At 30.8% G+C, this 24,386-nt stretch overlaps 1 protein-coding gene across 1 annotated transcript in view; it reads left to right on the top strand.

Annotated features, from left to right (window-relative positions):
* The first annotated feature begins 374 nt into the window (after positions 1-374).
* Positions 375-24,386, top strand: part of LOC117180664 (esterase E4-like) — a 108,364-nt gene continuing 84,352 nt past the window's right edge. The window contains exons 1-10 of the mRNA XM_033373154.1: positions 375-384; positions 10,084-10,318; positions 16,533-16,692; positions 16,976-17,300; positions 17,384-17,599; positions 17,696-17,749; positions 17,865-18,034; positions 18,105-18,275; positions 18,350-18,639; positions 18,783-18,862. Coding sequence (XP_033229045.1) covers positions 375-384; positions 10,084-10,318; positions 16,533-16,692; positions 16,976-17,300; positions 17,384-17,599; positions 17,696-17,749; positions 17,865-18,034; positions 18,105-18,275; positions 18,350-18,639; positions 18,783-18,862 — 1,711 coding nt within the window. The remainder of the gene's footprint in view (positions 385-10,083; positions 10,319-16,532; positions 16,693-16,975; positions 17,301-17,383; positions 17,600-17,695; positions 17,750-17,864; positions 18,035-18,104; positions 18,276-18,349; positions 18,640-18,782; positions 18,863-24,386) is intronic.

Below are 24,386 nucleotides of genomic sequence, written 5' to 3'. Positions count from 1 at the left end.
GGGAGTAGTAGTAGTAGTAGTAGTAGTAATAGTAGCAGTAGCAGTAGCAGTAGTGGTAGTAGTAGTAATAGTAGTAGCATTAGGAGTAGTAGTAGAAGTAGTAGTAGTAGTGGTTTTCTGTTTAACAATACTTAAACTACCATCAACGAATACAATTCCAATAATATTGCAAAAAAGACATTGGACTGCAAGCATTCTGTGGACTATGTGGCGCAAGAAAAACTGACGAAATTATTCTGTTTTCCAACGCAAGATTTTCCTTCTGAATGAGGTTACATGATTTTGAGGTTATGGAATTTTTTATTATTACGAGGTAAAGGGATTATGAAGCCATGAGGTGATAGGGTTTCCAGATTAAGGGCAAAAGGGTCAAAATGGTACAGGGTAAATAATTTTTGCGCTTTCAGTGATTTATTGGGTTTTTTGAGGTTATGTCAAAATCTTGACGCAAAGGGATATGTTGTGGATATAAGTCATTTTAAGACATTTTCACACTGGAGAGAGCTATACATACTAAGGCGTGCCTCAAAGCCGCATTTAGGACGCATCATCAGTGAAGAAGTCTCTCCAAAGCAGATACAAGCATCTTGTACGGCAAATTTGGTCTTCAAATCTGTCGGCGTTAAAAAGATATCTGCGTCTAACATACTTGCTGTCTTGGTTCTACTATACTCGTTTTGAGGTGGTTCATTGGACGAAGAATGAGACAGTTCCGCGATCATACATTTTATGTCGTCAAGGCGGACGCGGACTTCTGACTCCATTGTCTTCATAATCAAATTGTTCTGAGTACAGCTTGTATCATTTCAAATGGTAGAGATCCTTTCCGAAAAATTCTAAGAAACCACGGAATGATTGACAAAGGAGCGTTCCTTCACAAAGCCACAGGGTAGGCGGCCAAAAACATTGGCTTGATTTTTGAGATCAGAAGTGAGGAAGGTGCATTACTCCATCTAGATGATTCTTTTCTTAAAGCCGAAGTAAAGAAAGCATAGGTTGAAAAATTTCGCCAAGAGCTTCTTGATGAGATAATCCACGGAAACTTCTACAGAAATGTAGAAGAACAGTCCTTGTCAAAAGAGCAAAGTTTAGCTTTTCTCAAATCATCAGGGCTTAATTCAGGTACAAAGGGTTTCATTTTCAAGTACCAGGACGGTGTAATTTCTACCTTAATATAACGTGATTACATTTTATGTCAAGAAGTAGCCAGCGATAGGTGCAGAGCGTGCAATGTAGATCCAGCCCTACCGAAAGCTCCGAGGAAGATAAATTTAATTGTTCAGAATGAGAAATGCCAAATTTACTGGAATTACATTTTTCGGCCACTCGTCTTCGTTACACACTTGGGGCCTGCCATCGTTCTCCAAGACTTTGCGAAACGAACTATATTCGTGATTGAATTCTCGGCTCTGGCCGAGTATAATATCACTGCTAAGCAGAAGGATAAGGAGGAGAGGTATCAAGACCTCAAAAGGGAGTTGCAACGACTGCATCCAAAATATTCGCTTAAAGTAATGGTCCTTTTAATCCGTGCTTTTGGAGGTGCGAAGCTATCACTGGTTCGCTACCTTGAAGCCCTACCAGCGTGTCAAAAATATGCCAAGGTACTTGCGAGAAGGATGTAAAAAGCTGTCATTCTTATATTACTTCGTGTCCTTAAGACAAACGAGGATTTCGCTGGTCTGTCGTCGTGACTTCATCGTGCCCTGTGACCACTAATCTCACGGTCCTTAGATTATGCAACAAATTATTTACATGATAATTATTAAGTTAATTTTTTCAGAAAACCCTCGTCCGACTTGTTACGTCATCCTGATCTATGGTCGACATACGTAGAAAACAAAACTTACCTAAGTATTGAAGGTGATTCCCAGAATCTGAAAGTTACCGATGGACATGATTTCAATTCCGATCGATTTAATTTCTGGAAAAGCAAAGAGCCTATTGCCTAGTTATTTATATATGCAAATTAAATTAATAACAATTAGTCCAAGAGCCCGTTAAATTATTGAACGCAGTTTCTTTCAAATAAACCTTTTTCGTCCCATACACAGTAAAAAAAACACTAGACTGTGCCTTTTGATGCATAAAATGAGAAAAACTCGCGGTTCTGGATCCCATCCTGCCCAGCCCTCGGCAGAGACCTGGTGAGTTTAAAATACTAACGGTGCCAACTATCATGTTGCTGGAAACCACTGGCATCGTGAGGCAAATCAAATCGTTCTGAGACCAATTTTTCTTATCACTGCGCTTAGGTAAATTCCTTTTTAACTCGAGATCACCATGTTTAAATTGTTTGTTCTTCTAAAAAGCCATGATTAGTGGCAACTTTGCGAAATTAGAGTCCTTAAATGGAATCAATTTTTCATCATAGCAACGACATAAAACACTGCATTTTTATTCAGAATCGCATATCAGCATGCTGATTTTCATTAAGTCATCTTCGAATTGTGAAAACTAACTTACGGACATGTGACACAGTCAAATACCTTTATTACTGACTTCAATTTATCAGTTCACTGAATATTTATTTTTGAACCCAACAACTTTTTTCTAAAAAAATATCGAGCTGAAACTTTGGAAAGTGTATTAGAGTAGAAGAAAGTGAGGTAAGGTATTTCATTTGGATAGGAACTTCACTGCAAATTATTTGCGACTAAATTAAAACTTGGGGGTTTTTTCACATATTTTTTCTAAACCTTGACATTTTTTGAACGATTGAACTTTTTTTATACATAAAATATCGGCCTCAAACTTTGACAAATGCAAGAGCCGACAGAAAACTACGTTAAAATACAAAAGTTAATAATAAATGATTTTTATACAAAATTTTAACTAAATCTTATCCGGTAAACAACAAAGGACTCTGCAATCAACTCCACCGACATCAGCCGGTAACGGTTTTCGTGATGTGCACGAAAATTCGAACCCTGGCGGCCACTAAACAAGGCTCAAACAACTGGCTCGTCCTACGTTGTGAGACATTTGTTATGTGCCGGATAAGATTTATCTGAAGTATTTTTTTTACATTTTTCATTGAGAAATTGTGTACTTTAACGTTGTTTTTGTAGGTTCTTGCATTTCTTAAAGTTTGAGGCCGATATTTTATGTATAAAAAAAGATCGAACGTTCAAAAAATGTCGAGGTTAGAAAACAAAATGTTGAAAAGGCTCCCAGCTTTAATTTTTTTTAGGAAAGAATTTTCAGTGAAGTTCCTACCCAAATGAAGTACACCGAACTCTCACGTTCAGTCAACCCGTTCTCATCCTTCCTAGAACTGCTGGCTCATTCAGTTTCTCCCAAAACTTGACTAAACTCGAGAGTTTTGTGTACTCTAATACATTTTCCAAAGTTTCAGCTCAATATTTTATTTACAAAAAAAGATCTTAGGTTCAAAAAAAGAATCGGTTTCGGAACGTACAGTCAGTTTAAAAACCGTTACGTGGCGCTTCCGAAGCACACAGGCTGCTCAGGGATCGACCTGAGCGTCGCAATGATTTGCCCCATGGTGCGGACAGTTTCGGACAACATGACAGATAGCATCGTTAATCTTTTTAGTTCTCCAGGTCTTTGTCTACAATTTTTCTTAAAGGTTTTTTTTGTCTAGGAGGTAAAAGGTAGATAGCTACGTTTTACTACCCTCTTCATCGTCACGGTGCCGAGGATTGCGGCAGGATGGGACCCGGCATCGAAAGTTTTTCTCATTGTATGCATTGAAAGGCACACTACAGTGTTTTTTTAATTTTTCTGGGACGAAAAAGGTCCATTGTAAAGAAAATGCGTTCAATAATTTATTAATATAAAATGCTTTCGGCACGATTTGCACTGGCACCGTTGACAATTTAAGGACATAAGTTCATGACGAATCGATTGAAAGAAATTAGAATTGTTCGGCGATTCAAGCTAAAAAAATTGATGGAGCTCTTGGACTAAATGTACCTACTTCTATGCTTAATCGAATATATGTAAAATACCTATAAGAAACCAAGTTTCATCGAAATATCTCCGCCTTTCAGAAAAATTGTTCTACTATTAATTGAGTCAACTCAATAAATTTCGCTTCATTTATTTTGGATATCTCGGAATCATGAATAAAGTATGCCCATTCTAGACTTGATGTTATTTGAAATAATATTTAAATTTTTAGAATAATTTTAATGAAAGGGAACCTAGGGAAGAAAACCATGTTTCGCGGTCAGTCTTTGTACTTCGTTCACATTTGCGAACAGTCCTTTTAAAATTAAAGGTCAAAGGCTGCAACAACTGTCATTAGGCGGCTGTGAATTCTCTTTTGTTAAAGCTCTTTCGGATTTAACGAACTCATTCTCGTCACATGTATCGTGCTTCACCCTCGATTTAGTCCAGACTAATCAAAATGGTTTAGCTGTACTAGTTAGACTTCGAGCTGGATTTCATTTTTCTAAAAAAATATAGTTGTTACCTGGTTTTCTAGCTTTTTTAGCTAAATTTGCCATCTAGAAATAATCTAGATAAATTATCTCTATTTTGTTGAAAGACGAAATTCAGCTAAATGTTTAGCTGGGACAGCTAAACGACTTTTTTAAAAACAAGATGTGAACTTTTCTGCACTATATTCAACACTATTATGTTAAAGTTATATATATTTCTGTATCTCGGTCTAGTACTGCTTATTCAGATAATACAAAATAATTTACAAATTTTATTTATTATGACTGCTTTAGTACTTGCTCCTTATTTTCCACATGTATTTATTCTCGGCTATTCTCAAAAATGTAAAATTCCATATAATTTCTGTAAAAAATGGTTAATAAAGATTTTATTGCAACTTGTGTCGTTTTTTTTGTCAAATTAATTTGTTTACTTTCAATGTTATTTTTTATGATCTAAACCAAAAAGTCAATTTTTTATTTTTAGTCTATTTTCATAACAAGCGTTTATAACAAAACTTGTGGATCTTTTTTGTTTGTACAAAACTTTTGTGTTTTCATTTTTTTTTCTTCTCTTGTATCGTGTTGTTCTTCAAAAAATTAATTTTGTTAATTTTAATGTTATTTTTTACGATTAAAAAAGAACTAAGGGTCCGATCAAAAAATTATTGATGACAAATTTTCAGCTTGTTTTTGGATATCAACGTTTTTCTACTTATTTTTTCATAGCTTGTGCCGTTTGTCAAAAATTTACTTTATTTTCAACATTTTTTTTACGAATAAAAGAAAAACTACGAGTTCTATCAAAAAAGTGGCTTATAACAAATCTGTAGATCCTTTGTAACGGCACAATTTTTGGCTATTTATCTTTTTTGTTTCTTGCATAGTTTGACCGCAAATTATTATTTTTTATTTAATCTTTGTGTGATCAAAATTTGAATTTTTGCGGTTTTAATGAAATTCTAAAAGTTACGATAATCTGGCAGGGACTTTAAAAATCAAATTTGTTCATCTCTTGACTTTTTTCGTATCGCGCCTTGTTGGGCATAAAATGTTAATTTTCGTTTTTAAAATTTTTTTATTGTGAAAATGCTATAACTCTGACAATTTTCTTTTCATCGAAAAAAGTCAAGAGGATAAATTGTTTAAGTTTTGAATTTGTATCCAAATTAGCTAAATAATGAAGCTTGTGTCGTTTGCCCAAAAATGTTTTATTCTAATTTTTACAATTAAAACAAAAACTACGCGTTCTATCAAAAAATTATTAATGACAAAGTAGCTCTTTCCGGACAGCTTTTGTCTATTTATTTTTTTCGTACCAGATCTTACATAATTTTACATAATTTAATGACTCCAATATAAAGAATAAATTTAAACATCACAAATGAAGATGCAATGATTTTTACATTCTCATCAGAGAACGTATAATATTTGTGTAAAATTTAGCGCCTTCCAGTTGTTCTCAAATGTCCACGTTTTGAGATCCTCTGAATCCGACAAACAGGTTTTTTACTAATGTATTTGTCTGTATGTCTGTATGTATGACTATGAACACGATGACATTTGAAAAAACTAATCTGTTTCATTGATCTTTGGTACACTCTTTTAAAATCAAAAACTGAATGCCAATTTCGTTCGCAAGCTATTTTGGATATATGTATATTCAAAAAGTTAGATCATTCTCTATATTTTTAAGACAATTTTTTTTAAAGATAATTCTATGTACAGCTAATCGTATTACTCTGAAGACGCTCACGATATGAAAAATAAATCAAAAGAACAAAAACATTGATATTTTAAAGTCCTAAGAGATTATCATAACAAATGTTTGGTTTTTTGAGAAAAATCGAAAATTTAAATTTTGATTGCGCAAAAAACAATAAAAAATCCAAAATTCTATTTTGCCGTCAAACCATGCATGGTATGAGAAAAGATGAATTCACAAAAATTATGGACCCAAAAGAGATCTAAAAATTTCCATGTATCACTTCTTATAGGACACATATTTTTTGTTTTATTTGTAAAAAGACAACGTTAAAAATGAAAAAAATAGTAACTTTGAAAAAAAGAGTGGAATATTCAACCCAAAAAGATATCAGATGTATTTCCAATACTTAGATATAAATTTTGAATAACAAGTAAATTTTTTATAAAAATAGTTGAATTTGCAAATCGAAAAGATGAATTTTCCACAAAACAGTTAATTTTTTAACAAAAAAAAACATGACTTTTTATCACAATGGTTCAATTTTACTTTTTTTTATTAAAGTAGCTTGAAAAGACATATTTAAAAAAAGGTGAATTTTCATCCAAAGAAATTTCCGCTGACTCTTCAAAACCGAAAGATGAATTCGAATAAAAAAAGTAAACTTCTTATGAAAATATTTGGATTTTCAATCTAATTAGACGAATTTTGATCAAACAGTTAAGCTTTTAACCAAAAAGGATGACTCTTCAAAAAATTCTTGATTTTTTGAAGAAATAATTAAATTTATAGCTATGAATATAATCTGCAGGAGGAAGCAACTGCAAAAAAGTATAACTATAAATACAAAGCAAGTAAATGGCTAACAATAATATTATATCAGGCTTACAGCAAAACCTCATTTTTTAAATTTCCTAATTTTATTTCGACGAATTTTCTATTTTCCTTGACCATTAATATTTAGGGCCGTGAATTGATCTCCTGAAATTTCTCACCGTGTAGAAATAAATAAAAGAATATTTTAATGTAACACCGAATGCTTTTTTAATATTTTTTTAGTTATATAAATATTGAAGTTACCTAATGAAAATATAAAAATTGCATGTAACTGCTTATTTGTTAAAAAATTTTGAAAACATAAATGCAAGCTGAAATTAAAGTCTGAGAATGGATACAAGAAAATAAGCATTATCAGCTTGATTTTGAATTCATTTAAATGTGTTTTTTATAAGATTCTTGAGAAAATTAAAAAAGATTTTTGAATTTTTCGGATGTGTCAAAAAAGAATCTAGAAAATTTTAAAGATTTTTCCCTAATTCATAGGATTTAACAAAATATTATGAAAAATTCGAGGCTTTTTAAAAGATGTTTGGGATATTTAGAGGTTTGGAAGAAATGAAAAATTATTTGATATACTTTTTGGAAAATGTTTGCAATTTTTTAAATATTTCTAATCAATTTAAAACGTTTTAAATTCTTAGAATTATTTTTAACTGACTCGATTTTTCTGAATATTTTGGAAAACCATTCGAAATGTAAAAAAATTACAACCCACATTTTGTTCACATTTGATAAAAAGTCATTTTTTAAAAGAACTACGTCGTTAATTAACATTTATCCTTTATTATAGAAAAAAACCTAAAAGTCCTACAGAAAAAGTAAAGACAGTACTGGTTTTATCTCGGCAATAACTCCAGGTGCTTTTTATTTTTTAAATTAATTATTTAAACAATTATATCGCACAACATACCTTGATATACCAAAATTGTTTAATAAATTCCTGAAAATTAGAAACAATTCAATTGTTTAAATAATGAATCTTTTTTCTCGGCAATATCTGGAGATATTGCCGAGATGAGTCCACAACTATCCTTACTTTTTATATAGGACTTTTAGTTTTTTATAATAAAGGTTAAATAATTAAATCTAGTCTCTAAATCCGAATAAGTGAAATTTCATTGATTGTCAGTGAATTTTGACTGATTCAAATAGCTAGAAATGGGTCACTGACAATCAGTGAAAGGTTACTTATTGAATCAGTGAAATAATCACTTTTGAGCGTTGACAGCACTGCACCATGTCAATTTATTAATAATAATAAAATAATATTTCAGTACATTCAATCAAAGAATCATAGTAAAACCTTTAAACCCATAAGTATGAGCATATTTACAGCCCGAAAATAAAAAATTTTATTTCGCTAAGGAATTATTCTTGATACTTAAGTAAAAGAGTAACAACAACGCTTAACTTGAAAATCTTGAAGTTTTTCATATCGCGGGTCATTTGGCTTAAAATGTTCATTTTCGTATGTTTTTTGGAATTATGTAAATGCTGTAACTCTGCTAATTTTTGGTTTTATTAAAAAAGTCATTAGGAAAAATTGTTCGTTTTCTTAAATACTATGATTATCCCTATAGAGAATTTTCGAATTCTTGAAAAAAGTGGTCTTAAACATATTCAAAATGCGCTTACTTTTCGAATTTGCTTCCAAAATGGCTGGCTAACGGCCATGACTCTTAGTTAAGGACACTAAAAGAGTATGTACCAAAGGTCAATCTCAAATATTAATTTTTTAAAAAGTTATAGTGCTCACAGAAAGGCATACAGACAGACATACAGACAGAGACATTCGTGAAAAACTGTTTTTCGGTTTCAGAGGATCTCGAAACGTGGACATTTAACAAAAACGTAGGAGGGGGTTAAAATTTGACACAAATCTAATATCTTTTTTGATGAGAATGTAAAAATATTTACTCGAAAATTCCTGCATATTCGTAGCACACTAAACCACGAGGTATTAAATATAAAATTTTCTCTCATTAGAAATACGTTTCATATACATGTATCATTTTTTGAGAATCGTGCAAAAGAATAAATATTTCAAAAATTAAAAATCGTTCGACGTCAAAGATGAATAACAAAAATTATAAATTTATAGGCTCGCATTTTACAATAATCAGCCAATTCACCGTAATATATATAATAATAAATATAAAAATAATAACAATATATATATTATAATATTGATGTAGGTTGGGTAATTTATGGTAAGTTATAATATATAATTGATCAAATTACCGTAAATGACCGAAAATTTCAGAAAATTTATAGACATTTTTAAATTTAATTTGGTGTCATTTATCTCCAGTTTTTAGAAATTACCTATACTTTTACCATAAATTACCAAAACACGTTGTTCGCGCTTCAAATTCTGATAGACTAATTTTTTACTTTCGCCCCGCAAATTTCTTTTTCGCCCCGCAAATTTTACTTTCGCCCCGCTAATTTTATTTTCTCCCCGAAATATTACTTTTGCTTTGCTAATTTTAATTTTGCCCCGCTGGTTTTACTTTCGTCCCACTAATTTTACTTTCGCCCCGCTAATTTTACTTTCGCCCCGCAAATGAGGTTTGCAGGAAATATATGCTACTTTCGCCCCTATTATGAAGGGAAAAGGTGGCCATTTCGGTCAAGTGTGGAATAAAATAATCTGTTTACAATATTTAATTCTGGTTTAACGTTTGAAACTAAACATTTTCTAGCTATTTGCTCTTGCATTGAAAAATGGATAGAAGGCAAATATTTAAAAATTTAAGAGACTTAGAAATTGAAATGTTCAAATATAGGTCTAATGAATAATGTTAAATTGAACATTTTTCGAAAAGTTTTTATCATTCACCGAAAAAATCGTTACGATATCTTCGAAGTGAAACCCCGTAACATTACATAAGTTACATCAAAGTTTGTATACACTCGTATGCGTAATACATTCTGTATAAAATTATGAGATTCTATTTCTAATGAGTGGAATACCTTTGAGGTCAAAACACAGGTAAAAATTCGAATCATTGTCTTATCGTGAATTGCGTGAAACGGTTTGTTTATATATAAAAAATGAATTAAGCAATGAACAATATCAACATCTTTCTTTATTCAAGTTTTCTTTATATGCTGATTCGCTTTCAGCCAACACTCTTTTTAATTTTAACCAAGCTGGTTATGGAAATGCCACTATGAAAAGTATGTTAATAAAATTTCTGCTAACTATTAACGTTTTTCACTTTCGTTTGGGCTATTCATTTCCTCAAGTGCAAATTAGCGATGGAGTTCTCTATGGCTCGACACACACAACTAGAAATGGAAAAACTATATCAAGTTTTTTATCAATTCCTTATGCTCAACCTCCCGTAGGAAATTTGAGGTAAGAAAAATTTTAACAAATTCTGATATAATTCAATACATTATTTTAAAGACTTTTTTTCTCGTATAAAAATGGCATTTTGTTTTATTTGATGTATGAGAGTAGATTTCCATGTGATCAGTTTATCAGATATTTTTAATATGCTTTATATAGGCTCCCCAATCTTTTCAAACAAATTTTAAATTAAAAAAATCTTCCCGCCTATCCGACCCATTCATAGCACGCTCGGCGCGCGGGGCTCGCAGGTTTGAGCGCGCCTAGGGCGCGCAAATGTTAATTATTCGTGCTCGGTCTTGGAATTATACCCACATTTAGGCACAGAATTTTTTAAATTAAAGAACAAAGCATCTACAAATGTAAATTGATAATTGTGAATTCTCTTTTGTTAAAGCTACCTCAGGCTTTAACGAACACATTCTCATCATGCTTCTTGTCCTTCGCAATCGAATAAAATTTGTTTGAAATGCGAACCTTTTTATATTATGTTTAACTCTATTATATTAAACGTATATTGTGTTAATTTATGTATCTCGGTCCTGCACTGCATTCAAATATTGCAAAATAATGTACTAATTTTATTTTTCATGGTTTCTTTAATATTTGCTTCTTATTTTGCACTAATTTTTATTCTCATCTACCCTGAAAAATGTATGCATTCAGTAAATTTATATTATTACGATTAATAATAGGTATTTGTTATTGTCCTTTCTAAAAATTATAGATAAAGAATTTTTAGATCAGTTTTATTTTTTACTTTTAATGTTGTTTCTTAAAAATAAAATGAAAATTACTTGTCCCATCAAAAAGTGGCCAATAAGAAATTTGTAGATTTTTTGAGTGCTCAATTTTTGTTAATTTATAATTTGTCGTATCTTGCATAGTTGGACCGCAAAATGGAATTTTTAATTATTTTGATGCTGTCAAAATGCGAATTTGCGATTTTTCAACAAAATTTGAAAACTTTTTAGGACAATGTTGTAGAGAATTCAAAAATCAACATTTTTTTCAGTGACTATTTTTCATATTGTGCGTTATTTGGCTTAAGGTTTTCATTTTTTTTTAATTTTGTTAGTAATCCTTGTAATTTTTTTATCAAAAAAAGTTATTAGGAGAAATTGTTTTTTCTTTTTGAGCGATACGATTAACCGTAGAAAAAAATTTTAAGTTGGCAAAAAAGGTGGGCGCAAACATTTTCAAAATGCGCTCACTTTTTGAATTTTAATCCAAAATGGCTGGCTAACGAACTGCACCTTAAATTTAAGAAACGAGAAGAGTATACCAAAGGCTAATCCACCTGTCAATTCTTTGAAAACTTATTGTGCTAACAAATTGAAAATCTACATACATACAGGCAAACAAACAGACAGATACATTTTTAAAAGTCTGTTTTCGGATTCAAGGGGTCCTAAAACGTGGACATTTGACAAAAACGGGGGTGGGGGGTCAAATTTCATACAAATCTCATACATTCTCTGATGAGAATATAAAAAGATTGTTTTACGAGTTTGAGTTTGAGTTCCTTGTAAACCTTCTATTATTATATTTAGATTATTTTTGTGAAATTCATTGTTTGTATATTTGTTCCTCAGATATCTTTTTTTTTATATCGCAGAGATGATGTCGAGTCATCATGACTTAAGATTTTGTTCATTATTATACTATGCCAAAAACTTGACAATTTCAAAGTTCAAATAAAAGCCATATTCCAATAATTAAACGAGGATTCTTATAACTTGCTGCAGATAAAATAAAATTGACGGGTTTTTTTGTTCGAAAATACAAGTTCATTGTCTACTCTTTGCTTCAACTTTTTAAAACAATGTGCCTAGACTTGTGGGCACCATCCATAAATTACGTAACAGCTTTTGAGGGGGGGGGGGGGGGGTTCGCAAAAATTGTATGATCTGATACAGAGAGTTGGGGGTGGGGTAAAGTAATATTTTCACGTAATTTAAAAAAAAAACCCTATAAAAAACCCAGGTTTCCAAAATGATAATGTAACGTTAAAGTTCGGTAATTGTATTAGAAGATTGTCGTTACATTATAAAAAATTAAATATCGGTACAATTAGATTAGTGTTTTTATTTATTTCTGTAGAAAAATATCTATCAAAACGAATTATTTTTGACAATTTTGGAAATTACTGCTCCCCCCAAAATTATTACCCTAGAGGGTACAGGGGGCAATGCCCCCATAGGAATCTACCAGGGAAGGGAAAGTATTGATTTGCCCCCCTCCGAAATCGAATGATTAAATTCATCGGATTGTAGTAACTGTACATTTTTCTATTCTTTCTTGATTGATTCAATCTTTAAAACATACCTGGAATTTTTGGAAAATAATAGAAGTCTTGCTAAAATCTTTTTAATCTATCCGAAACCTTCGCGAAATATAAAAAATTTCTGAAAAATGTTCAAGATATTATTGCAACCTGCGTGAAATCTTTATGAAATCTTTGGAAATCTTTGCAAAATATTTGAAATATGTGGTAATATTTGTAAAATTATTAAAATCTTTTTTAAATCTTTGTGAAATCTTTGGAAAGTCTTTGAAATCTTTATCTCTTTGTAATTTATCTGAAATCTTTGTGAAATAATTGAAATCATTGCAATCTTTATCCACTCTTTGAAACTTGTGTGGAAACTTTGCGAAATACTTAAAAATTTGGTTTGATGTTTAAAATATATTTTTAATCTTTGTGATATTTATCTCAAATCTATGTGAAATAATAGAATTCTTTGTGAAATAGTAGAAGTCTTCGTAAAACTATAGAAGTATTTGTGAAATCTACTAAATCTATCCAAAATCTTGGCAAAATATTCGAAATCTTTGGAAAATCATTGCAATTTCGTCAAATATTTGAAAAATTTGGTAATTTTTGTAAAATCATTTAAATCTTTCTGAAATCTTTCGAAAATCATTGCATTATTTGAAATCTTTGGGAATTCTCTAAAAATCTTGGAAAAATCTTTGAAATCTTTCTTAAATCATTGAAACCCAGTGGGCACAAAGTTTGGCGACGTCTTTACGACATCCTTAAGATATCGTAAATAAGTCGTATGATCTGACGATGTCTTTACGATATTGCAAGGACACCAAAACGACATGGACGTAGGATGTCGTAAAGATGTCGGAAAGGATGTCCTAAAGATGTCCTAAGGATGTCGTAAAGACGTCGCCAAATTTTGTGCCCACTGGGAAGCTTTGTTTTATCTTTGAAATTTATCTGAAATCTTTGTGAAATAATAGAAGTTTTGTAAAATCTTTTAAATTTAGCTGAAATCTTAAAAATCTTTGGAAGAACTTTGTGAAATCTTTGTGAAATCTTTGAATTCTGTGGGTAATCATTGAAAACTTTGGGAAATCTTTGTAAAAACTTAGTGAAATCTTGTGAATTCTATAAAAACTTATGCAAAATATTTAAAAACTTTAAGAAATCTTTAAAATCTTTGAGAAAGCTTTAAGATTATTGAAATCTTTATGAATTCTCTCAAAATATTTTCAAACTATTCTATACCTTTATTAAATCATTCGGAAATCATTGAAATCATTAGTCAATTTCCAAAATCTATCCAAAATCTCTGAGAAATAATTAAAGTCTTCGTGAGATATATAAAATGCTTCTCAAATCTTTATGAAATATTTGGAAACTTTGTGAAGTCATTGAAAGTAATGTGAAATTTTTGTGAATTCTCTTAAAAATTTTGCGAAATATTTTTCATCCTCGTGAAGATATTAGGAAATATTTAAAATCTTTGTTCAATCTTTAAAATCTTTTTGAAATCTTTGAAATCTATCTAAAATCATTTTTAAATATTTGAAATCTTTATAAAATCTTTGAAATCTTTGGGAAATTATTGAAAGCTTTGTGAAATATTTGTGCATTCTCTTAAAATTTTTGCGAAACATTTTTACTCCTCGTGACATAATTAGGAAATCGTTCAAATCATTGCTCAATCTTTAAAATCTAACTGAAATCCTTGTGAAATTATAAAAATCTTTTTGAAATCTTTGAAATACTTGTGAAATCCGTGTGAATTATATAAAAATCTATGCAAAATAGTTGAAATTTTTATGAAATCTTTGAGAATTCTCTAAAAATATTTTTACACTATTTTACATCTTTATGAAATCATGAAGAAATAATTGAAATCTGTGTTGACTCTTTGAAATCTATCTGAAATCTTTGACAAATAATTGAAGTCTTTGTGAGATTTTTAAGATCTTTTTGAAATCTTTGTAAAATATCTTGAAACTTTGCAAAATTTTTGTGAAATCTTTGTGAATTCTTTAAAAAGTTTTACGAAATATTTTTAATTTTCGTGAAATCAATTAAATCCTTGGAATATATCTGAAAACTTTGTTAACTTATAAAAGTCTTTATGAAACCTTTTAAATCTATCTGAAATATTTTAGAAATGCTTAACATCATTGTAAAATCTTTAAAATCTTTGGGAAATCATTGAAAGCCTTATCAAATCCTTGTGAAATCATTTAAAGCTTAATGAAAACTTTATGAATTCTCGAAAAAAGTAAAAAAAATTTGTAATCCTCGTGAAATCATTAGGAAATCATTGAAATCTTTGCTCAATCTTTAAAATCTATCTGAAATATTTGAAAAATTATTGAAGTCTTTGTGAGATGTTTAAAATTCTTCTGAAATCGTTGCAAAATATCTTGAAACTTTGTGAAGTCTTTTTTATCTTTGTGAAATAATTTAAGGCTTGTGAAATCTTTGTGAAGTCGCTAAAAAAATTTACGAAACATCTGAAATCACTTCGAAATATCTTAAATCTTCTTAAAATCTCTGAAATCTTTGGAAAATAATTGAAAGCTTTTTGAAATATTTGTGCATTCTCTGGAAATTTTTGCGAAACAGTTAAGAAAACAATGAAATCATTGTTCCATCTTTAAACTCGATCTGAAATTTTTGAGAAATAATAGAAATTTTCGTAAAATCTTTAAACTCTATCCAAAATCTTTGCGAAATATTTTAAATCTTTAGGATATCTTAAAAAATTATTGCAACCATTTTCAAATCTTTGTCATATCTTTTAAATCTATCCGAAACATTTGAAATCTTTATAAAATCTAAATATTCAATAAGGTTTTTCAGCAAATCATTGGAAGCTTTGTGAAATATCTGTGCATTCTCTAAAATTATTTGATAAATATTGTAAAGTATTTTGAAGTCATTAGAAAATCAATAAAATTTTTGTTCAATGTTTGAACTCTATCTGGAATCTTTAAGAAATATTTGCAAACTTTGTCAAATCTTGGGGGAATAATTGAAATCTTTTTAAAATCTCTGTGAAGTCTTTAAAAATCTATCCGAAATCTTTGTGAAATAATAGAAGTTTTTATGAAATCAGTTAAATGTATCCAAAATCTTTGCGAATTATTTAAAATCTTCAGGAAATCTTAAAAAAATTATTGTAACCACTTTCAAATCTTTGTGATATCTTTTAAATCTATCCAAAGCATTTGAAATCTTTATAAAATCTAAAAATTGAATAAGGTTTTCTTTCTTCAGTCGAAGAAAAAGAAGAAAAAACTTAGAGTCTTGTTCCAAAATTTGGATTTAGATAACTGATGGAATATATGAAAAATTATTGTTATCTTTTTTAAATCTTTTGAATTTCTCCGAAATCTTTGCGACACCTATGAAATCTTTAGGTAATCTTCAAAGAATCAATTAGTATATCTAAATCAACCCGAAACCGCCGTGAAAGTAGTTCTCGGAAGGCGTTAATCGAGGCTGCTTCAATCGAAACTCCAGTGTATGTAAAATAAATTTTATTAAAGAAAAAAAAAGAATAATAATTCAGGTCTTTCGGGCAGTAAGTACTAACTAAATTTCATTTATTATGACATGGCTGAATATTAAAAAACATCATTTAACATAACTCGTGGGGCGTTGAAGGTGGACTCATACCATTCTGTTGCGACTTATTACATGGGGGTGGGAAGGGGTGAAAAATGTGCAAAAAATTTGTTACGTAATTAAAGGATGACCCTTTACCGAAAGCATTTGTGCTACGCTCACCGAATTTTGCTAATTTAACTACACTGCTTCACTAGTTTCACATGGCTCAATGGAAATATTTTTTCTACCATAATCGAATTTCGGTGAAATTAGGAATCGCAGATAAAAATTTTTTTCTGTAAAATGTGTACAAAATAAAAGCTAAATTTTTTATTATTAAACTTGCAGATTTAATAATCCCATTCCTTGCGAACCGTGGACGGGTATACGAATGGCAGATACAGATGCTGATCAATGTCCTCAACACGACGGAATGAGTGTCGTTGGGAAAGAGGATTGTCTGTATTTGAACGTTTATACACCAAACCAAAATTTGGCTTCGACACAGGTAATTTATTTTTAACATTTTTAAATACTATAAAATAATAAAAGACTTTCAATTAACTTTGTTTTAATTTGATAGCATGCTCATTATTTTGAATGGAATGTTGTAAGTATTGTGGATCATGAAAAATATTATAATGTATAAGTATATGCTTTTGAAGTTAAATGTTTTTTTAAACAGTGAAATTAATTTTTTAATTTATTTGAATTTGTTAGATTGAAAATTATTCATAAATAGAAACAAATTATTAGGGAAGCTTATTTTCTGATAAAAAATCTTTTTCTAGGACCTGTTACCAGTGATGGTGTGGATTCATGGTGGAGCCTTCAATTCTGGTAACAGCAGTTCGACTGGATATGGGCCAGATTATCTTTTAGATAAAGATGTAATTTTCGTATCTTTGAACTACCGATTAGGGATTCTTGGATTCCTTAGTACTGGAGATTTGGAAGCTCCAGGAAATTTTGGATTGAAGGATCAGGTTTTGGCACTAAAATGGGTTCAGAAAAATATTCGCGCTTTTGGTGGAAATCCGGAAAGAGTCACAATTTTTGGTCAAAGTTCAGGCGCCATCAGCGTTGGTCTTCATTTACTTTCGGACGCTAGTAATGGTAATTTAAAAAATTATAATAAAGACTTCTTAAATATAAATAAAAATTTTTAACATGCGTTCAAAAATGAACATTTTAAACAGGCCTTTTTCATCAGTCCATAATTCAGAGTGGAAGTGTACTGGTACCTTGGGGTTATCAGAATCGCAGTCAGTATGAATCACACATAAAGGACCTTGCATTTATTCATCTTTGTCCAAATTTTAGTTCCAAATTGATCGTTGATTGTCTGAGAACTAAAAGCATTTATGAATTACTAGACTTCCGATCCATAATTGTTGAGAACACTAAAAGAATTGGTCAGTTGATTTGGACACCCACCAACGAACCTGAATCGGCAGATGCATTTTTAACAGACTCTCCTGAAAATTTAATTGCAAATAATAAAATGAAAGATTTGCCATTCATCACTGGTAATGTTGGAAATGAAGCTGAGATTATGACAGAAGGTAAATTTTACGGGTTTCGTAACCTCGTACAAAAACTCTTCGTTTAAGCTCTTGCCTCCTACTTGTTAGGTATTAATTAAGGATTGTAATAATGAAGATTTTTATTATTTTCTAGCTTTGCACTCAACACAATTTTTGTACAACTTTGTGGAAGCCAGTGTAACGCATCTTATGGATTATTTTATTGGGTATTATTTAAAACCCCATAATGTAACACAACTAAGAGAAGCAATGATAAATTATTATTTCGAAGGATTAGGTATCAATAATATTCATAGCGAAAAGGTTTGTAAAATAAGAGATTAAATTTTTTTAATCAATTTCAATTGACTTAATTAATTTTTTCTTCTAATAGATGGGTGAAACAGTCGAAGAAGCTTATGATAATTCAAGCTACATTTTAGGGTCAATACTAAAGTTTTTTAGTACCCATTCTCTTAATTTTCGTACACTGACAGAATTATTTCAGGAAATCAAGGATCAAAATTTGAAAGTAGAGAAAAGGGCTTCTGCTCATAAAGCAAAGGTTTGTTGATTACAATTTCAATACTTTATCAGGTTTTGTTAAATAATAACTTCCTTGTATTTTTTTCGTGCCAGTTTATTGATGGACTCACGAGACTCGTAAATGACGTTTTCTTCTTTTATCCACAAGTAAAATTTCTTGAGAATAGAGCAAAGATGGCTAAGAGCCCATTTTATTTTTACATTTTCGACTATCAAGGGGAAGTTGTCTCAGTTCAAAATAATGGAATTATGAACTTCACGGGTCACAATGAGGATCTCTTTTATTTATTCCCTCTCAAATTTGAACGAATGAAAGCTATCGGAGCAGATGAATATGTCGTTGATGTAATCCTGGACATGTGGACATCCTTTGCAAAAAATGGGTAATTTGTTGTCATAGTTTCAACTTGACGGTTCTGGCCTTGATCTGGATTTATATATTCGGATATAATTATATACATAATATAACTGTAAAGTTAATACAACAAATAATTTACTTGACAATTATTAAGTGAATTTTTTTCAGAACACCAACGTCCAACTATTTACGTTATCCTAAGCTATGGACGACATACCTAGAAAACAAAATTTACCTAAGTATTGAAGGTAATTCCAACAATCTGACAATTACCAATAGACATGATTTCATTTCCGATCGATTTAATTTCTGGAAAAGCAAAGAGCCTATTTCCTAGTTATTTATGTATATAAATAAAATAAATAAGAATGTACCCACTTCAATGCTCAATCGAAAATGTGTAAAATACCTATAATAAAACAAGTTTCATCGAAATATCTCAGCATTTAAAAAACTTTTTTCTACTATTAATTGAGTCAACCGACGTCTATACACATAATTTTAGCTTACGTAATTTCAAATATGTGTCAATTTAAGTTTTTGTTCATAATTATTGACTTAAATGATTCCACTTAAACCTTCTGAATCTTGTTGAGTCCAAAAACAATATGCGCTAGGAGATTTGATAACAATTCGGTAATGTGAAAAAATCTGCTTTGATTGCAATTTTTACCTATCTCAATAAGCTTCGCTTTATTTATTCTCGATAACGATAACGTGTTTCCATCGCATGGCGCGTTCGGTCCTTGTACTTTCTCCACATTTGCGAACAGTTCATTAAATATTAATGGTCAAAGGCATAGATAACTGTCATTTGGCGATTGTGAATTCTCTTTTTTTAAAGCTCTTTCGGATTTAATGAACTGATTCTCATAATGTGTCTCGTGCTTCGCCCTCGATTTAGTCCACACTGAAAACAAATGGTTTAGCTATCCTAGCTAGACTTTTAGCTGGATTTCGTCTTCCAAGTAAATATAGCGGTTTCACCTAGATTTCTAAATGTTTGATCTAAATTAGCCATCTAGAAATAATCTAGATAAATTAGCTAGTTAATTTCTAGATGGCAAATTTAACGAAAGAAGTTAGAAATTTATGTGACAAAGGTATGTTTGTGAAATGTATATTATATGTATTTCTGCACCTCGGCCTGGTACTGCTTATTTAGATATTGCGAAATAATGTACAAATTTTATTTTTATAATTGCTTTAATACTTGCTCATTATATTGTATACATTTTTATTCCCAGCTATTCTGAAAAATGTAACATTTCATTACATTTCTATAAAAAATTGTTATTAAAAAATTTATTGTAAGTTGCTTAGTTTTTTTTAATCAAATTAATTTGTTTACTTTTAATCTTATTCTTTACGATTTAAACCAAAGATACGCATCCTACTGTAAAGAGAATTAGAGCAAATTTCTAGATATAATGTAGACATAAAATTTGGTTACATAAAATGTTATTGTAGCTTGTGCCGTTATTCCAGAAATTTAGTTTGTATTTTATTCTTATTTTCTATTATTACAAGAAAATCTACTCTTTCTATTTAAGAATTATTAGTAACAAATTTAAAGATCATTTCTGGGTGAAAATTGTAGCTTATTTTTTGGAAGAGCAACTTTTGTCTACTCATTTTTTACATAGCTTGTGTCGTTTATTCAAAAATGCACTTTATTTTCAACTTTGTTTCTTACGCATGAAAAAACACTACGAGTTCGTTTAAGAAGTGGTTTATAAATAACCTATAGATCCTTTTTTGATGCAAAATTTTTATCTGTTTTTTTTTGTTTCTTGCATATTATGTACGCAAAATATAATTTTTTTTTCCTTATTCTTTGTGCAATCAAAATATGAATTTTCGGGGTTTCGATAAAATTCTAAAAGTTGTTATGATAATTTTGTAGGCTCTTTAAACAATTAAAGTTTTTCTTTTTTTGACTTTTTTTTGTATCGTGCGATGTTTTGCTTAAAATGTTAATTTTCGTTGTTTTGTTTTGAAAGTGCTATAACTCTGACAATTTTATTTTTATCAAAAAAATTCAGCGGGATAAATTGTTCGAATTTTTGCGTACTATGAATAGATCTACATATAATTTTCAAGTCTTGAAAAAAAGATTTTAAAAACTGTAAAAATCCTCTCACTTTTTGAATTTTTATCCAAAATAGTTGGATAATGAATTTGACCTTCAGTTTCTAACACTAAGAAAGTGTACCGAAAGCCAACCTAATAAAATTATTTTTTTAAAAGTGTCGTGCTCACAGACAGATATTCAGACCTACAGAAAGGCATACAGAAAGACAAATTCATAAAAACCTGTTTTTCGAGCTTAGACAGTCTTAAAACATGAATATTTGAAAAATGGAGGGGGGGGGGATTTTACTCAAATATAATACCTTCTCTGATGAAAATCTAAAAAGGGTGCAGCCTATGAAAAAAAGAACAATTTTGTAGAAATACTGGCAGTGTACCCCGAGAATGGGAAAAATCCAAATATACAATTCTAAATTTTGAATAATTGTTATTTTAAAAATTGTGTTTCGTTATGCAGATAATAGAAAACCCGGAAACCTACTTAAAGGTAAGTGATTTATATTAATTTATTATAATTTTTTAATGAAAGAGAAATTTTAAACCTAAAAAATACAAAAAACGCGAAAATTTTTGGTTCGTCGGAGGGGGGGTCTCTCTTTTTTATCATAAATTCAAAGATTACGGCATTATATAAGGAAGTAATAAACACAAATGAATACACACATGTATATATATATATATTTATTTATTCATTTATTTCATTAACTAATTATCTCATTAGTGCATTTAGTTGAAAATTTAAAATTGAACTGTTTTTATTGTTGGAAAATTTGCCTATCTTTCTAGAAACGCGTGAAGTTTTATCAAATTAAACTGTTCAGACGGTTTATTTAAAAAATATCGATGGTTTTGAAAGGACTATCTGTTTTTTAAAATCTCCTTCGTAGCATTTTTTAGGTCACAGGAAACGTACCGTAATAGTAAACCATCTCTAACATGTGCTTCTAGCTTTGTCCTTTAAGTCAGTTGCAAAAAGACTTCAGAGATACCAGTCGTGTACCCCGAGAATGGGAAAAAACCAAATAGAAAATTCTAGATTTTGAATTTTGTTCTTTTTAAAATTGTGTTTTGTTATGCAGATAATAGAAAACACGGGAACCTTCTTATAGATAAGTAATTTATATCAATTTATTACAATTTTTAGATTAAAAAGAAATCTTAAACCTAAAAACTACAAACAACCCAAAAATTTTTATTCGGGGATGGGGGCTATCTATTTTTATCACAAAGAAATGGGCCGGGTATTAAAAAATGGGATCACATGAACTTCCATCTAATACAACGCTGCTGAAGGCTGGGCACCTTCTTGGCATAAAAACATAAACCCAGAACGACTCTCACGGTTCCAGCTCTGCCCCCACCCCCCTCCAACCCTCCCTTATTAACTGAAGTTTGGTGGGACTGACGTTATAACTACAATCTCCACCATATGACGAATTTCTATTTAACTTGGACACAATTTTGACTCGCAAAATAAACTTATAGCATAGAGGTGGCGGGGGCGTATAATATAAACAATGAATAATACAAACAATAAAATAGCCTCGGAAAGGACTGGAACGTTAATTGACAGAAGGCATGCAGGCGGAAAATCTGAAGGTCATGTTTCAGGCGACGAATGAAGACTGGGTTTTGGAATGCTAGGGGAGTGAATGATCTCAAGGTAAAAGAAATGCGAGAAACTATGCATGCAAGGAAACTAGACATTTTATGTGTGTTTAAAAGAAAGAAAAAGGGATGCGAAAGTAAAGACATAGAAAACGGCGAGTTGAAAGGCGGATTTCAAATATGGTTAGGAGTAGACAGTAAATCACATGGTAGGCAAGGAGTAGGTTTGATTTTGAATGAAAGAGCGAAGCAGCATCTCGGAGATCATGATTTCGTATCTCTCAGACTGATGTGGGCTAGAATGAAAGTAGGAATCAGAAAATTATTTATCATAGCATGCTACGCGCTAGTTGATAGTGATCCCAGAGAAGTAAAAGAAGCCTTCTGGGACACTTTAAATTACACAATAAATATTTGCGATCATGGTGAAAGAATAATTCTCCTAGGAGATATGAATGGATGGCAGGCATCCAAAATCAGGACACAGTAAAAGTATTAGGTAATTTTGGGGATCCAAGAACAAATTATAATGGCGATAAATAATTTGTCTTATGCTTGAAAAGGGCTATGTGCATTACAAATACTTGATTTAGACATAAAGTAATCCACATGTACACCAGGTCCAAAGGAAATAGCCAAAGTATAATTGACTTTGTTGTTGCGAATGAAAGACCAAGAGAGCTGGTGAAAAATATAAGGTTCATGAGGGGTTCTGAATGCAGTACGGATCATTACCTTTTGATCACCAAAATTAACTTAGCTCGGGGATGAAGAAAAATGAGAACCAAGAGAACAAAAAAAAAACGCGAATAAAAACTGATAACCTAGAGGTACCGGACGTGCGAATTATTATTCCACCATTAAGCTATTTCCTTTTTGGGGTAGGCGTGACTAACTCGGTGGAGAGAGGCGTAATGTGGGGAAGGGATAGAGAATTTTCAGATTGATCCAGAATTCTCGTGTTATTTATGTAAATAACACGTTTGTTCCACAACACTGCTCCAACCCAGGTTTTTTTCATGGTGTTTCTGTGACTTCTTATGTCTCTTCTAACTAGGGTCTCATTCACACATTTGGCATTCTCTCAAAACGTCCGAACCATCTTAACCGATTTCCTTGCCATGTTTCTACTGGCGTCTCTTCTGCACCACATTATTTTAGAATTATCTCGTTACTTTGTCCATCAGAGTTTTCCCGCATATTATGCGTATTAAGCTCATGTCAATTGCGTTAATTTTACTCTAATGTTTTTCTTGACAAGTCCATGTCTCGCTACCGTATAGTACAATTGGTACAAATATAGAATTTTGTATTGCCATTTTAGTTTTATTTGATATATTTTTATTTCCGATAAGGGGACCTGCTCTACCAATAACCTTCTTACCTTAGTTTATGCGTGTATATAACTCTTCATCTAACTTCCTGTCCCTAGTAAATAAGCTACCAAGGTATACGAACTTATTAACTTGTTCAATTCTCTCATCATTGAATACAATATTGCACAGTGTTTTCTCACTCTTTCCTCCGAACACCATAGTTTTTGTTTTATTTGCGTTAATTCGGAGGCTCATGTTCTTCATCCTTGCATTCAGTTTATTCAACATTCTTTGTAAGTTTTCGATTGACTCTGTCAAAACAACTTTATCATCTGCGAACGCTAACCCACGTACCCTTACTGTTTCGAGATCCACATCCTCTTTGTCGGAAAGAGCCATTCTTAAACACTTGTCCATAAATAATATAAATAACCATAAAGACATAACGCATCCTTGTCTAACTCCTTGAATAATTTCGAAACAGTCACTCAAATTCCCATTTACTTTTACACTCGCTTTGCTATACGTATATATTGTTTTTATAGCTTGTAGGAGCCATCCATAGACTCCATACCCTATCATGATTTCCCAAAGTTTACTTCTATCTACCTTGTCAAAAGCTTTTTCTATGTCAACGAATGTACAGAAAACCCTACAAATACCAGGTGTATACATATGAAACCGGTATTTTTTCAAGAAAAAAACACATTTATTTCAAGAGAATGATAACAAATATTTTATTCAAAGTATGCGC

Source organism: Belonocnema kinseyi, chromosome 9 (assembly GCF_010883055.1).
Source record: "Belonocnema kinseyi isolate 2016_QV_RU_SX_M_011 chromosome 9, B_treatae_v1, whole genome shotgun sequence".
Classification (NCBI taxonomy): domain Eukaryota; kingdom Metazoa; phylum Arthropoda; class Insecta; order Hymenoptera; family Cynipidae; genus Belonocnema; species Belonocnema kinseyi.
This window is presented reverse-complemented; position numbering and strand designations above follow the sequence as displayed.